General features: G+C 47.1%; 1 protein-coding gene across 2 annotated transcripts in view; it reads right to left on the bottom strand.

Annotated features, from left to right (window-relative positions):
• The window catches only part of LOC309514833 (uncharacterized protein), an 80,028-nt gene extending 72,947 nt beyond the window's left edge, over positions 1-7,081 (bottom strand). The window contains exons 1-2 of one of the 2 annotated variants that reach the window (XR_014212215.1): positions 6,630-7,081; positions 1,383-5,034 (exon numbers count right to left, since the gene is read on the bottom strand). Coding sequence is in view for 1 of the 2 variants with exons in the window: in XM_082192203.1 (XP_082048329.1) it covers positions 1,896-5,034; positions 6,630-6,697 (3,207 nt within the window). In the remaining variant the exon portion in view is untranslated. Of the gene's footprint in view, positions 1-439; positions 5,035-6,629 lie in introns of those variants that run through there. The other variant, XM_082192203.1, reaches the window with a different exon arrangement.
• Between the last annotated feature and the right edge of the window lie 5,159 nt (positions 7,082-12,240).

Genomic DNA, 12,240 nt, shown 5'->3' with positions numbered 1-12,240 from the left:
TTTATTTAAAATGCATCCCTGGGTTATTTGTGGGGCATAGGAATTCGTTCATTTTAATTTCCCCCCCAAAATATAGTCCGGCCCACCCCATGGTCTGAGGGACGGTGGACCAGCCCACGGCTGAAAAAGGTTGCTGACCCCTGTTCTAGAGGAGGTGAAGCAGCAGCAATGTTGATCCCACTGAATGGGAAAGATGATGCAAAAGGTGCTTCTCAGTTAAAATGTGCGGTTCCGATTCTGTTCTCCTGGAACCGTTGCCTGCAAAGTGATAGCCAAGTTGGAGCCTTTCCAGTTCAAGAGTCTTGAATGGAGCCCCTCCATTGAAGTGAATGGGAAGGTAGAATGCTGAACTCTGCCTGCCTGCGGGATAGCGCATGTACTCCTTTAACGCTGCGCAAGCATTTAACTTGTGTGAATTTTTCCCCTAGCATCAAACACATTTTTACGTATTTCTTGTCTTTATTGCCATCAAGCAGGGAGGTCAGGGAGATACAAATTTTCTCAGTCAATGCAACATCAGACCTAATGATATTCCAAACATCCACAAATCCTTAAGCAAGCCATACTCCATGCACTGGCGAAGCATTTCCTTTGTAAGGAAAAAATAGGTCGTTGCTTTGCTGACACAACGAGACTCCAAGTGTGGTTCCCCCCAAATGAAACTTCCTCGGTCTTCAGGAAAAGGGAGCAGAAAATGCTATTCCTTTACTTTGAAAAAAACGGACGGCTAACGTGGTACCCAAAAACAGATGCTAAGCATGTTTTCGGCTGCCTGGTGGTGTTACTAATTCCTTGGGATTCAATCCCAGGCAAAGGGAAATCTAATTAATCCACAGACCTCCTATCTTGCAATGAGTTATTTTAGGAACAGGGAAAGAGGAGGAAACGAATTTTTCACCTCCCTCCGGGGTTAGAGAGAGCAATTTCCTTTTCGCAGAGTGATGCTCATTAAGGGTTTTTTTTTTTCTTTCCAGAGCAGGAGGGGAGACAATTGGGAACGCACTAAATTGGTTGTTTGTGAGTTTGGGGCTGATTGAACGAAGGTGGTGAAGTAGAGGGGAAGGAGAACGTGGAGTGAATCAGATAATGTGTTCTTTAACGGTTTCCTAGAGTCACAGAGCCGTGAAGTGTAAAAAACCCCAGCCTTCTTCCACCCGTTGAACTCCCGACTCCCATATGTTCTCACCTTTGGTAAGGCTGGCAGGGGCTGATGGGAGTTGTAGGCCAAAGGTAATTGGATTGCACATTTGACCTTGGGGGGGGGCTCTCTTGGGTTGCCAGTCCCTAACCTGGGAAATTATAGGCAGTCAAGCCAGTTAGCACCCCAGAGAGTGGACTTTGCTGGTTGCTGCTCTTAGCCACAGACTCACCTCTGCTAGGACTTTGCCCCCATATATGAGAGAGTGCTGGAGGGGAAATAGTTAAATAGGTTGCACAGACAGGACCCAGGGGGGTAGAGTCAGTGGGTCTATAAAACTAGTTCTGGGAGGAGTTCTGGGAGGAGTTTGTTGGGAGTTGTGGGTGGGGAGTTGGTTGGATTTCGTGAGTTGGCTGGTTGGGAAAGGCAGTTGGTAATAGAGAGACAGTTAGGACAGTGGGTTCTTGAGTGTGGGGAGGTAGAAGAGATAGAGAGAGGAAAATAAGACTAAGAAAGTAAAGAGCAACAACGTTTGGAATGCTGTAAAAGTTTGGTTTGTGTCTGAAATAAAATACACTCTTCTTTATTAATTCAAAAGCTGACTGAGACTGAAGTGATTTTACAAGGGAGGACCTGGTTGGTGGCAGCGGATTAGTGGTGCACGGGTCAATAGTCCGTGAGATGACTGGGGGGCCCGTACGAACGCCACACTCATAACCTTGCCTTGTGAGTAGAACACACTGCATTTCAAGTTGCATTACAGAAGGCTTCCTGATGACCCATCACTCTTCTCTGCTGACATCATCTCTTCCAGGGATTGTTCTGTTGCAGCCGTAGTTCCTTCAGTGTTACGCTGAATGGTATCTCTAAGGAGCTCTGGAATATGCTGGAGAGATCCAAGCAATGAAGGGATGTCCACTTTTCCAGTGGAGTAACCATCAGCAGTGGCTTTTTCAACATGGAGTCCGAGGAGAACATCTTCACTCAGCTCAAGGCAGGATTGTGGGTTCTGAAACATCTCAGAATTTCCAGTTCCTGGAGTGTCGTTGTTATTAAGAGTGATTGCTCTAATGGGCTCAGATTCTGAAAACTGGTGCAGGTTGTTCACCTCTGAGATGTTTTCTGAAGCGCTTAAACCGGAGCAAGCTTCGTTTTTGACTTTCATGCTCCCTGTGTCCAGATCAAGAAAGCTGGACTGCAGGCCACATCCATCCATGCTTGCTGATCGGTCTACCCCCATAGAAAATAGAAGCATGTCAGGAACTTGATAGTCACACTGAGCCTTGTCTTCTCTTGAAGGGCCCAATAAAGAAACATTTTCAGCCTTTATTTCTAAATACTGAGCATCCATGGCAGCCTGGTTAGGGAAGTTTTGTAGCTCTTGATCATAGGGATCACCTCTAGAGGTGATTTCTGTCTTTGTTTCCATCAAGGAGCTCGTAGAACATTGCAACGGGTTCTCTGTAGGAGCTGCCAGAGAATCCTGAAAGCTGGAAAATAGTGAGGACTTGTTGTTGTCCGAGAGCACTGTTTCCATTTGCAAATTGGATTGTTTGGGAACTTCAAGACCCTTCATTCCAGACACCACTTCAATGCTACTTGAAATATCTGTGCTCAGCTCTATAGGAAGCGCATCACCACTGAAGGCTTTGGCGCTGTCCAAGGATGGAGAACTTTCTCTCTGCCCATCCCTTGTGTGGCTTCCACAATTCTCCTCTGGATCCTGAAGGCCTGCATCTGAACCTTTTGCTTGAATAAGACCTGAGGTCTCACTTTCCTTGCAGGTGCCAAGCTTTGGTAAGTTTGAGAAACACACAAGTGATAATCCTTCTTCACTGCTGGTTTTCATTGTGGGTTTAGCCTTTGGGATCTTGTCTTTCTCCAAAGAATATCCAAGCAGCGTGGCTAAGGCAGATTGAGTCTTAAGTGCTTTCTTAGTCACTGCTGGTTCTTCCTGCTTACATGCTCTGCCTTGCGTTTTGGAAGCAAAAAGTCGAGCCAAAGGGTTCCTTTCCTTTTGCTTTCTAGCAGACTCCTTGGTGGTCTCCTTACTGCAGATGGCCTGCGCACCTGAGCCATCTTCGCTCTGAGGTTTCATAACCACCTTTGTACTTCCCATCTCTTGCTTTTCAGTCAAATGTGGGACCTCACAGGAGCTGAATGTTTCTTGGTCTTTGACCTGAAGCTTAGAATCCTGAAGGATGGTCCTTCTGAAAGTTTCTTCCTCAAGCTGGGTATTATTGTCACTGCTAGCCTTTCCTGGTATCTCTTCATTTGTGTTGGCTATTTCTGCAAGTAGGTCACTTGGTTCCAGGTTTTCACGAGTGAATGGTGCTGTGTTGGAAGTCAAAGTGGAGTCTTGTGGGTTATTTCTTTGCGGAATACTCATTTTTTTAGCATCTTCTGCTTGTGAGCTGGACGCTGAATAATCTTCTATTTCTGCTTCCTCGTCTAAAGTGGTGGCTCTTTCCTCAGGTTTGCTATTTTGGGAGACCTCTTGAAGAATGCCATTTTGTGTCACAGTGCTGTCTAAATCTCCTCCTGCCCGAATTCCTTTCTCCCTTCTATTCTCTGCCTCCTTACTGTTGTGGGTTTCAGGATAAAGTTGGTTTTCTGGCCTTTGCAAGCTTGCTGGGTCTATCACCGCTTGCATTTCTCTCTCGGGGAACTCAATCCTGACTTCCCATGAATGCTCACTTACCTGGTCAACCACCAGGCCTGTCTCCACTGAATCAAGAGAAGAACCCAACGTCTCCTCATTGCTTTGCTCACCTTTGTGCTCAGGTAGATATACTGAGGATTCAGCCTTTGCCTGGGAGGGCTTGTGGGCCTCTGTTGGTTTAGCGCTGATGTGACTCAGTTGTCCAGCCTCTTCGCATGCCAGAGTGATTGACATGTTACCTTTGCTGGCTTCTGGAAGCTTCTGTCTGCTGTCTGCTGGTGCCAAAGCAGGCAGTGGAACCCTGGCTTTAGGAAGAAGCTCAGCTCTTAGCAAAATCTGATCTGCACGCCTTTCATCGGATGCACCTGTGCTGGAGGAAGACCCACTACTAAGCCTCTTGCCCCCGAGAGAACCTTCTGCAAGACTAGAAGCATCAGCTACAGTAACTCCTGAAGCGGCAAAACAAGTTGCTTTACTAGTTCTGAGTGCTTCTGAATGGGAGGGCAGTGAACCAAAAGAAGGAGACTCCAGAGGGGTTGATGTTAAAGGTGAGACTACAGGAACGCTCCTCTTCATTTTGAGCGGGTTGCCTTGGAACATCACAGCCCTTTCTGCTATGCTGAGTCCGTTCTTCCTTCCCTGAGCTCCTGGGATGCTTTCACCCGTGAACAACTGTCTCTTCCCCGATACTCTCAAGTCTCCGCTCCCACCTGCTGTTTTAATCCAGTGCGAACCGTGCTTTGGAAATGGGACTCTGGATAATTGGCTTTGCTTCTTTTCCGCCCGAGCACTTTCTGCTATCGATTTGCCTCCCGGGGCCTCACGGCGGCTCCCATCTGCTCCACTCCGGCATGGCAGAATCAATACGGCATCTTGCAATGGTCCAGGGCTGCCATATTTTTGACCTATTTCTTTTCCAGACGCTTCCTTTAAAGGGGGGCAGCTAGTTCTGGGCTTGTTGTCTTGCCTGGCTTGCCTAGGTGGTCTCAGCTTAGCCTGAGAGTACAAACCAGAAAACGGCGGTTGCATTTTCTCTCTGGCGAGGAGCTTTCCTGGGCAATTATTTCTATTCTTGGTCCCCAGTCCTGGACTTGGCTGCACGGCTATCTGCAGCTGCTGATCTCTTTGACGGACGCCAGCGTTTTCCTCTTGGCTCCTTTTTATAACCCCAGCAAGCAGCTGGTGATGAGATTTGCAATAAAATGTGCCCTGGAAGGTGGCATAGTTGGCTAAGCTGCAAGACATACAGAAGGGAAATGGTTACGGTTGTCGCGTATGCAGGAACACTCATCATTTCCCAGAGTTCTACTGCGTCACGCAAGAACAAGCCAAGTGGTGATATGCAGATAAAGGGGTGGGGCCATGCAGATGAAGGGGTGGGGCCATGCAGATGAAGGGGTGGGGCCATGAAGATGAAGGGGTGCAGCTGTGTAGATAAGAGCTGCCTGAATTATCAATAGCCCCCATTTAGCTCAGTGGGGCAAAATAACAACAACAGCAGCAACAACAATTTATTATTTATATCCCGCCCATCTGGCTGAGTTTCCCCAGCCACTCTGGGCGGCTCCCAATCAAGTGTTAAAACAGTACAGCGTTAAATATTAAAAACTTCCCTGAACAGGGCTGCCTACAGATGTCTTAAAGATAGGATAGCTGCTTATTTCCTTCACACCTGAAGGGAGGGCGTTCCACAGGGTGGGTGCCACTACCGAGAAGGCCCTCTGTCTGGTTCCCTGTAACCTCACTTCTCGCAGTGAGGGAACTGCCATAAGGCCCTCGGCGCTGGATCTCAGTGTCCGGGCTGAACGATGGGGGTGGAGACGCTCCTTCAGGTATACAGGACCGAGGCCGTTTAGGGCTTTAAAGGTCAGCACACCATCCAACTGCCTAAGGGACTCCATTCTGGATTTGTGTAGGGTTTAGTCCAGAGCCTTTTCTTCTCCCAAAGATATCCCACAAGGCAGTGGAGGTTTAGGGTCAGATATTTCCTTCTCCTAGATGGGCTCCCTTCTCAGGTAGACGAGCCCCATCTGCCACTCACTTCCCTCTACAGCACCTGCAGTATGCTCAATCCACTGGAGTCTGTTTTTGCATGCCCAACTCACTGAGGGTTTGAGTCCCATCAGCTACCCTCACCTGGCTTAGTTGACCAGTCAAAGCCATTCCCAGGGTGTGGCCCCTGTCTCGTGCTGACAGCTTCTAGGAGCCACATGGTGAGAGCTGAGTGGGGACCAAAGGTGGACAAGCTACCCCAGAAGGAACATGATATGCCCCCCACCAGAGGTACTACCCCTCTCCTAACACCCCATATCTGGATGCCAGTTGCTGAGAATCACAAGTGGCACTCAGGTTCTAGGCTTCCCACAATGGGCATCTGGTTGAATTCAGGTTCTAGGCTTCCCATAATGGGCATCTGGCTGGACTCAGGTTCTAGGCTTCCCATAATGGGCATCTGGTTGGACTCAGGTTCTGGGCTTCCCATAATGGGTTGGACTCAGGTTCTAGGCTTCCCATAATGGGCATCTGGTTGGACTGAAGTTCTAGGCTTCCCATAATGGGCATCTGGTTGGACTCAGGTTCTAGGCTCCCCATAATGGGCATCTGGTTGGACTCAGATTCTAGGTTTCCCATAATGGCCATCTGGTTGGACTCAGGTTCTAGGTTTCCCATAATGGGTATCTGGTTGGACTCAGGTTCTAGGCTTCCCATACTGGCCATCTGGTTGGAACAGGAAGTTGGACTAGATGGGTCTTTGGCCTGATACATCTTTGCATTCTTTGAGCATGACCTGTTACCCCGTGGTTTTCTCACTGGATTCTCATGTCTCACCTCAGCTTCCTTCCGCAGTGCTTACAGCAGAAACACGCGTGGTGCAGAGGAACGTTCTGGATTGCCATGCGCTCCACTGTGTAGACAGGCTTGGAACATGATGCGCACACTTCCTTCACTCCAGCCTGAAATTACAAAGCATCAGCTAGCTAGTGCATTCAATCTGTTTGTCTTGCTTTTGTTGGCCTGCGATGTCCGTCCAACAAGGTGGTTCTTATGGGGAGGAACGGGACAGAAAAGGTGATTCTGGTGGTGTGAAATAACTCTTTGGATTTGTTCTGTAACAAAAGTTTATTTGGGCGCTTCACACGTTTTAAATATTTGCGTTAAATGAGCAATTCACAGCTTAAAACCAGAACGTCTGCCCAAAATGGGAAGGTTTCTCTTCTACTCTCCTGAAGGCAAGAGTGGAGGATGTTGAGCAGTTCTGCCTTAGCAGGAACTCCCACACTCCCAAGAAGGCTCTAAACCAGGGACAGGGCAGTCCCCCTTTATTATCCCATTCCCAAATTCTCACTTCGAGAACATTATGTGAACCAAAACACAGCCGTCCTTCGAAATCTGCCCTTCCCCAGTTTTTGCAGTGTAGTTCTCCAGCCACATAACGTGTGCAAAAATGCACACACTGAGGTAAAGCGTGCAGAAAAATGCATATATCAGTGAGCGTACTAAAGAAAACTGCATTGTGTTCGGTAAAACGTGCTTTGCCAATACATAAATAAATGTGTGTATTAGGATTACGGGCCCTAAAAGGCTGATGGATTTTCGTGAGGATATAAAAATAATAGCAATCATGAACTGCTGTGGAAAATTGAACTTAAGGTTGGAAAAATGAGAAACGGAGAGAAACCAAAACAGACTGGTTCACCCATCCCTATGTCCATCCCATTTATTTTAGCAGCTGAGGCAGGAAAATCCCACAAGCGCCTCTCCTCTCCTTGGGGCCTCCTGAAGGCAGGGTCTAGGTCTGTCAGGCTGTAGTAGTGACTTTTCAATGCGCTACTGCATTTTAGACGATGGTTTCATCTGCAGTAGATAGACACCCACACCGACGCACTCGCTTTGCAGAAGTCACCCATAAACTGCAAATATCGCTTTCCTCTTCTGACTGGTAGCAATGGGCTCCTGGGATTTCCTCTGCCCCAACTCCCAGGCTGGTGTCTGCAGCTGCAATGGGGGCGTTGCTTTGCCTTTTATTCCTGCCTGTGGTTTCCCCCTCCCATTCCTGTTCACACTCTTTCTCTCTGCGTGTTTTGAAGAGTGAGAGAGCTTCTTTCTTACATTGCAGAGGTCTCCAACCTCTTGGGCCCAGAGGGGACAAAGTGTCGTGGGTGCCTGTCACAAAATGGCTGCAATGGGAGTGGCATAATGCCTAATAATAATAATAATAATAATAATAATATATTTATTTATGTTGGTTTCTGTTTATGCCACTGTGCAGTGCTTGGAGTCACAAGACTCTGTTTTGCACTCCAGAGATTCCAGGCTGTTGGAAGTCTCACGGAAGACAGGAGACGGATGTGATGTTACTGGTTTCCTGTTCCTTTGTTTTTCTGTTGTCTCTCTGCTTTCGCAGAGAGAGGATGTTTCTTTTCTGTCTGCGTAGTTAGAAATAAAACTCTTTGCAATGTAGCTCATATTTCTCATCCTTCCCTGTGTGCTGGATACTCTGTGTAATGAGGCAACATGCCGGGAGCCTCATCAACGGCTCAGGTCGTTAATCACGTCGGAGGACTTGAGGAGCTTGGTCGAACGCAAGGTCCGACAATTTATACCCCATCCATCTGGCTGGATTTCCCCAGCCACTCTGGGTGGCTCCCAACAGAATATGAAAAACACAATAAAAATCAAACATTAAAAAATTCCCTAAACAGGGCTGCCTTCAGATGTCTTCTAAAAGTCAGATAGTTGTTTATTTCCTTGACATCTGATGGGAGGGCGTTCCACAGGGCGGGGGCCACCACCGAGAAGGCCCTCTGCCTGGTTTCCTGCAACCTCGCTTCTCGCAGTGAGGGAACCGCCAGAAAGCCCTCAGCACTGGACCTCAGTGTCCGGGCAGAACGATGGGGGTGGAGACACTCCTTCAGGTATATAAGGCTTACACATCTCAAAGGGCAGAAAAAGAGACAGAATCACACTGTGGTTTGAGAACCCAAATGATCAACTCATCCCATCCAATGGGGGGAAAGGCACCTACATTAGCTACTTGCTTACAGACAGAAGCTCTTTGCACCTCTCCTTTGTTCAAAATTGGGTGGGTGTGCACTAATGGCATCCGTCGAAATTTTCTGGGTGTGTGCTTAATGTAACACACTTCTGATGTGCGATGCAGTGTGGTTGAGGGTGGGGTCAGGGTGGGAACAAAGATTATGGCAACCAACCCACCCACCCTCCTCCCGAGAAAACTGGCCCTGTCTAAATACCGTATTTTTTGCACCATAACACTCACTTTTTTCCTCCTAGAAAGTAAGGGGAAATGTCTGTGCGTGTTATGGAGCGAATGCCTGCGGGTGGGGGGGGGATCTGCTGCAGTCGTGAGCAGAGGATCCATGGTTCCCCTTCCTTCCCTTCTCCATGGTTACAAAGCATGGATCCACATGGATCCTCAGGATTTTTGCATTGGGCTACTCCAAACTCACTGTCAGATCACATGTCTGTGGCCACAGCATGAACCACAAAAATCATATATCCACTGTTTTGTTTAGAATATTTTTTTCTTGTTTTCCTCCTCTAAAAACTACGTGCGTGTTATGGTCTGGTGCGTGTTATAGAGCGAAAAATACGGTAACTAGTTTGGTCATGGCTTGCTCTCAGTGAGGCAGCACTCATGGGATAAGACTTTCTTAGGCACTGCAGGCCTGCAGGTTGATGACCAAGCCAGAGACAGCAGCTACAACATGTTCTCCAAGTGAAACGTTTTTCCGGGGACTGTCTGAGAATTACAGAAGCCATCCTGGTTTCTGTTTTGATCCTGGAATGTCCCCATTCTCCTTTTTCCTCCACGTCTCAGAGAGCAATTTAAAAGCGGTGTGTGTGTGTGTGCGCGCGCGCATGTGTAGGTGCAAAAACAGAGTCCTGTTTATACTGAAAATAAAATACTTTCACTTATGCCGTTGTACATTTTTTCCCCGGGGTGTGTGTGTGTTACTGAGCTGTTTTTATTTTGATTGTGTATTTTGTGGTTCTGTGGTTTGATTTTGTTATGTGAACCACCCTGAGAGCTCCGGGTATAGGGCAGTATATTAATAATATTAATACTAATACTAATACTAATACTAATACTAATACTAATACTAATACTAATACTAATACTAATAATAATAATAATAATAAATAAATAAATAATAATAATATATGTAGGAAATGGTAAAGCTGGCACACAAAGGCCTTCCTATAATTTTGAAGGAAAATGTCACCAATCCACTTCAAATTTTTTCATTGCAACATTTCCGCAGCCAGCCATTTCTTAGGAAATGTGTGGAGTGTTTATTCCTTTATTGTAAATGGAGCTTTACACTTGTCTACTCAGAAGTAAGTCCCACTGTGTTCAATGGAGCCTACTCCCAGCTAACTGGGTCAAGACTGTGCAGTCTTACACTGCAATCGTAAGCATTTGTACTTGGAAAAACGACAAGCTAAGAAAAATGGAAATTGATGGATTCTCCTACCCCACACAGCCAAGTATGATGGGAGTCTGGAGCCCAGGAATATTCGAAGGGCACCGGGTTGAGGAAGGCTGGACCAAACTGCTTTAATGTCCATGAGAACTGATGCTTACGATGCCCTATCATCTCTCTTGCTGGGAAATTATCTTGGGTAGTCTGGGAGGCTGTAGCAGCAGCTGCAGCAGGCAAGGAGTGCTGCCATAGGAACATAGAGATCTTCTTTACAGTGGTGCCCCGCAAGACGAATGCCTCGCAAGACGGAAAACTCGCTAGACGAAAGAGTTTTCCGTTTTGGAGGTGCTTCGCAAACGAATTTCCTATGGGCTTGCTTCGCAAGACGACAATGTCTTGCGAGTTTCTGCTGTTTTTTCCCCCTTCCCCCCCTTTTCTAAGCCGCTAAGCCGCTTATCAGCTGATCTGATCAGCAGATAAGCCGCTAAAAGCTGCTAAAAGCCGCTAATAGCGCTAATCCGCTAATCCTTCAATGGGCTTGCTTCGCAAGACGAAAAAACCGCTAGACGAAGAGAATCACAGAACGGATTCTTTTCGTCTTGCGAGGCACCACTGTATACTGAGTCAGACCTTTTGTCCATCTAGACCAGTGCTGCCTGCTCACACTGGCAGCAGCTCTCCAGGGTTTCGGGCAGGATTTGAACCCGAGACCTTCTGCATCATGCAATGCAGATGTTCCACCACTGAACTATGGCCCTTCCCCAAAGGCAAAGCGCCAAGCTTTTATTGTTTTCAGGAGAGATGCATTTGCATACAGGCAAATTCAAGCTGAGCAATTGAAACCGATTTGGAGCTCTTGCGGAACATTCCTTCTCCCTTCTCCCTCCAAATTTGACTTTTTGCAATACAGTCGTCCCTTGGATCTCAAACACTTTGGCTCCTGAACAAATCAGCTCCTGAGCGATCAAAACCTGGAAGTGAGTGTTCCGGTTTTTGGAGAATTTTCGGAAGCCAAACGTCCGGCACAGCTTCCGATTGGCTGCAAGAGCTTCCTGCAGCCAATCAGAAGCTGCGCTTTGGTTTCCGAACATTTTGGAAGTCAAACCGACTTCTGGAATGGATTCTGTTCGACTTCCAATGTACAAATGTAAATAGAAAATCTACTGGGAAGTGTGGGATAACGTTTGCTTGACGTAATATTATGGGCCTATCTGCAATAAACACCTAAAGCAGCATCAAACAATTTTAAACAGTCACAGCTCCTCTCACAGAGTCCTGGGACTGTATTTTGTTAAGGGCGCTGAGAGTTGTCTAACCTCGCAGTAAACAAACCAGGACGAATGTGCGATGAGCAGGTTTCTGACCACAGATTTGTAGAGTTGGCAAAACTGAGAATGCCACGCAGAGCTGGACTCCCTAATCTGGCTATTTAGAGCGATTCCCCCCCACCCCCACTTTAGAGGATTAACACGAACACCCCATAATATGATTTGCTTTTTGATACAATATTCTAGAATGGTTGGAGAAAGGCAACACTTCCACAATGAGTATTTGGCGAGCCGGCAATTGAATTTCTATCCTCCAAATTTTGCAACGCAACGCTTAAATTCCACAGTGAGAAAGCTTGCTGAAAAGGGAGATGACAAGAGTGTTTTTTCTGCCCTTTCTTTGGTCTGGATTTGCATTTTGAGCAATTTAATTTCTTGCTCCACAAGAGCCACAAACTGGAGGCATGTTGTGGAGCTGGAGTAATCTGAGAGGAGGTGCGTCAGTTCCCTGGATGAGACCGACTTCGCGAAAAGGATCACACATCTGCTATTATTTCACCTGCTATAAACAGCTTCCCCGGGGCCTTAGGACATGCCTGTGACACAAACGATGAGGTCATTGTTGGCGGCGTTCAGGAGAGATGAAGAGTCAGCAAAGTTACCTTTGGATCCAGAATTTTAATCCGCAGTAGCCAGAACAATCGGCTGGCTCAGAACACCTTCGAA

The sequence above is a fragment of the Podarcis vaucheri genome (genome assembly GCF_965113315.1).
Source record: "Podarcis vaucheri genome assembly, chromosome: 12".
Classification (NCBI taxonomy): Eukaryota; Metazoa; Chordata; class Lepidosauria; order Squamata; family Lacertidae; genus Podarcis; species Podarcis vaucheri.
The sequence above is the reverse complement of the archived record's forward strand: the minus strand, read 5'-3'. Positions and strand labels throughout refer to the sequence as shown.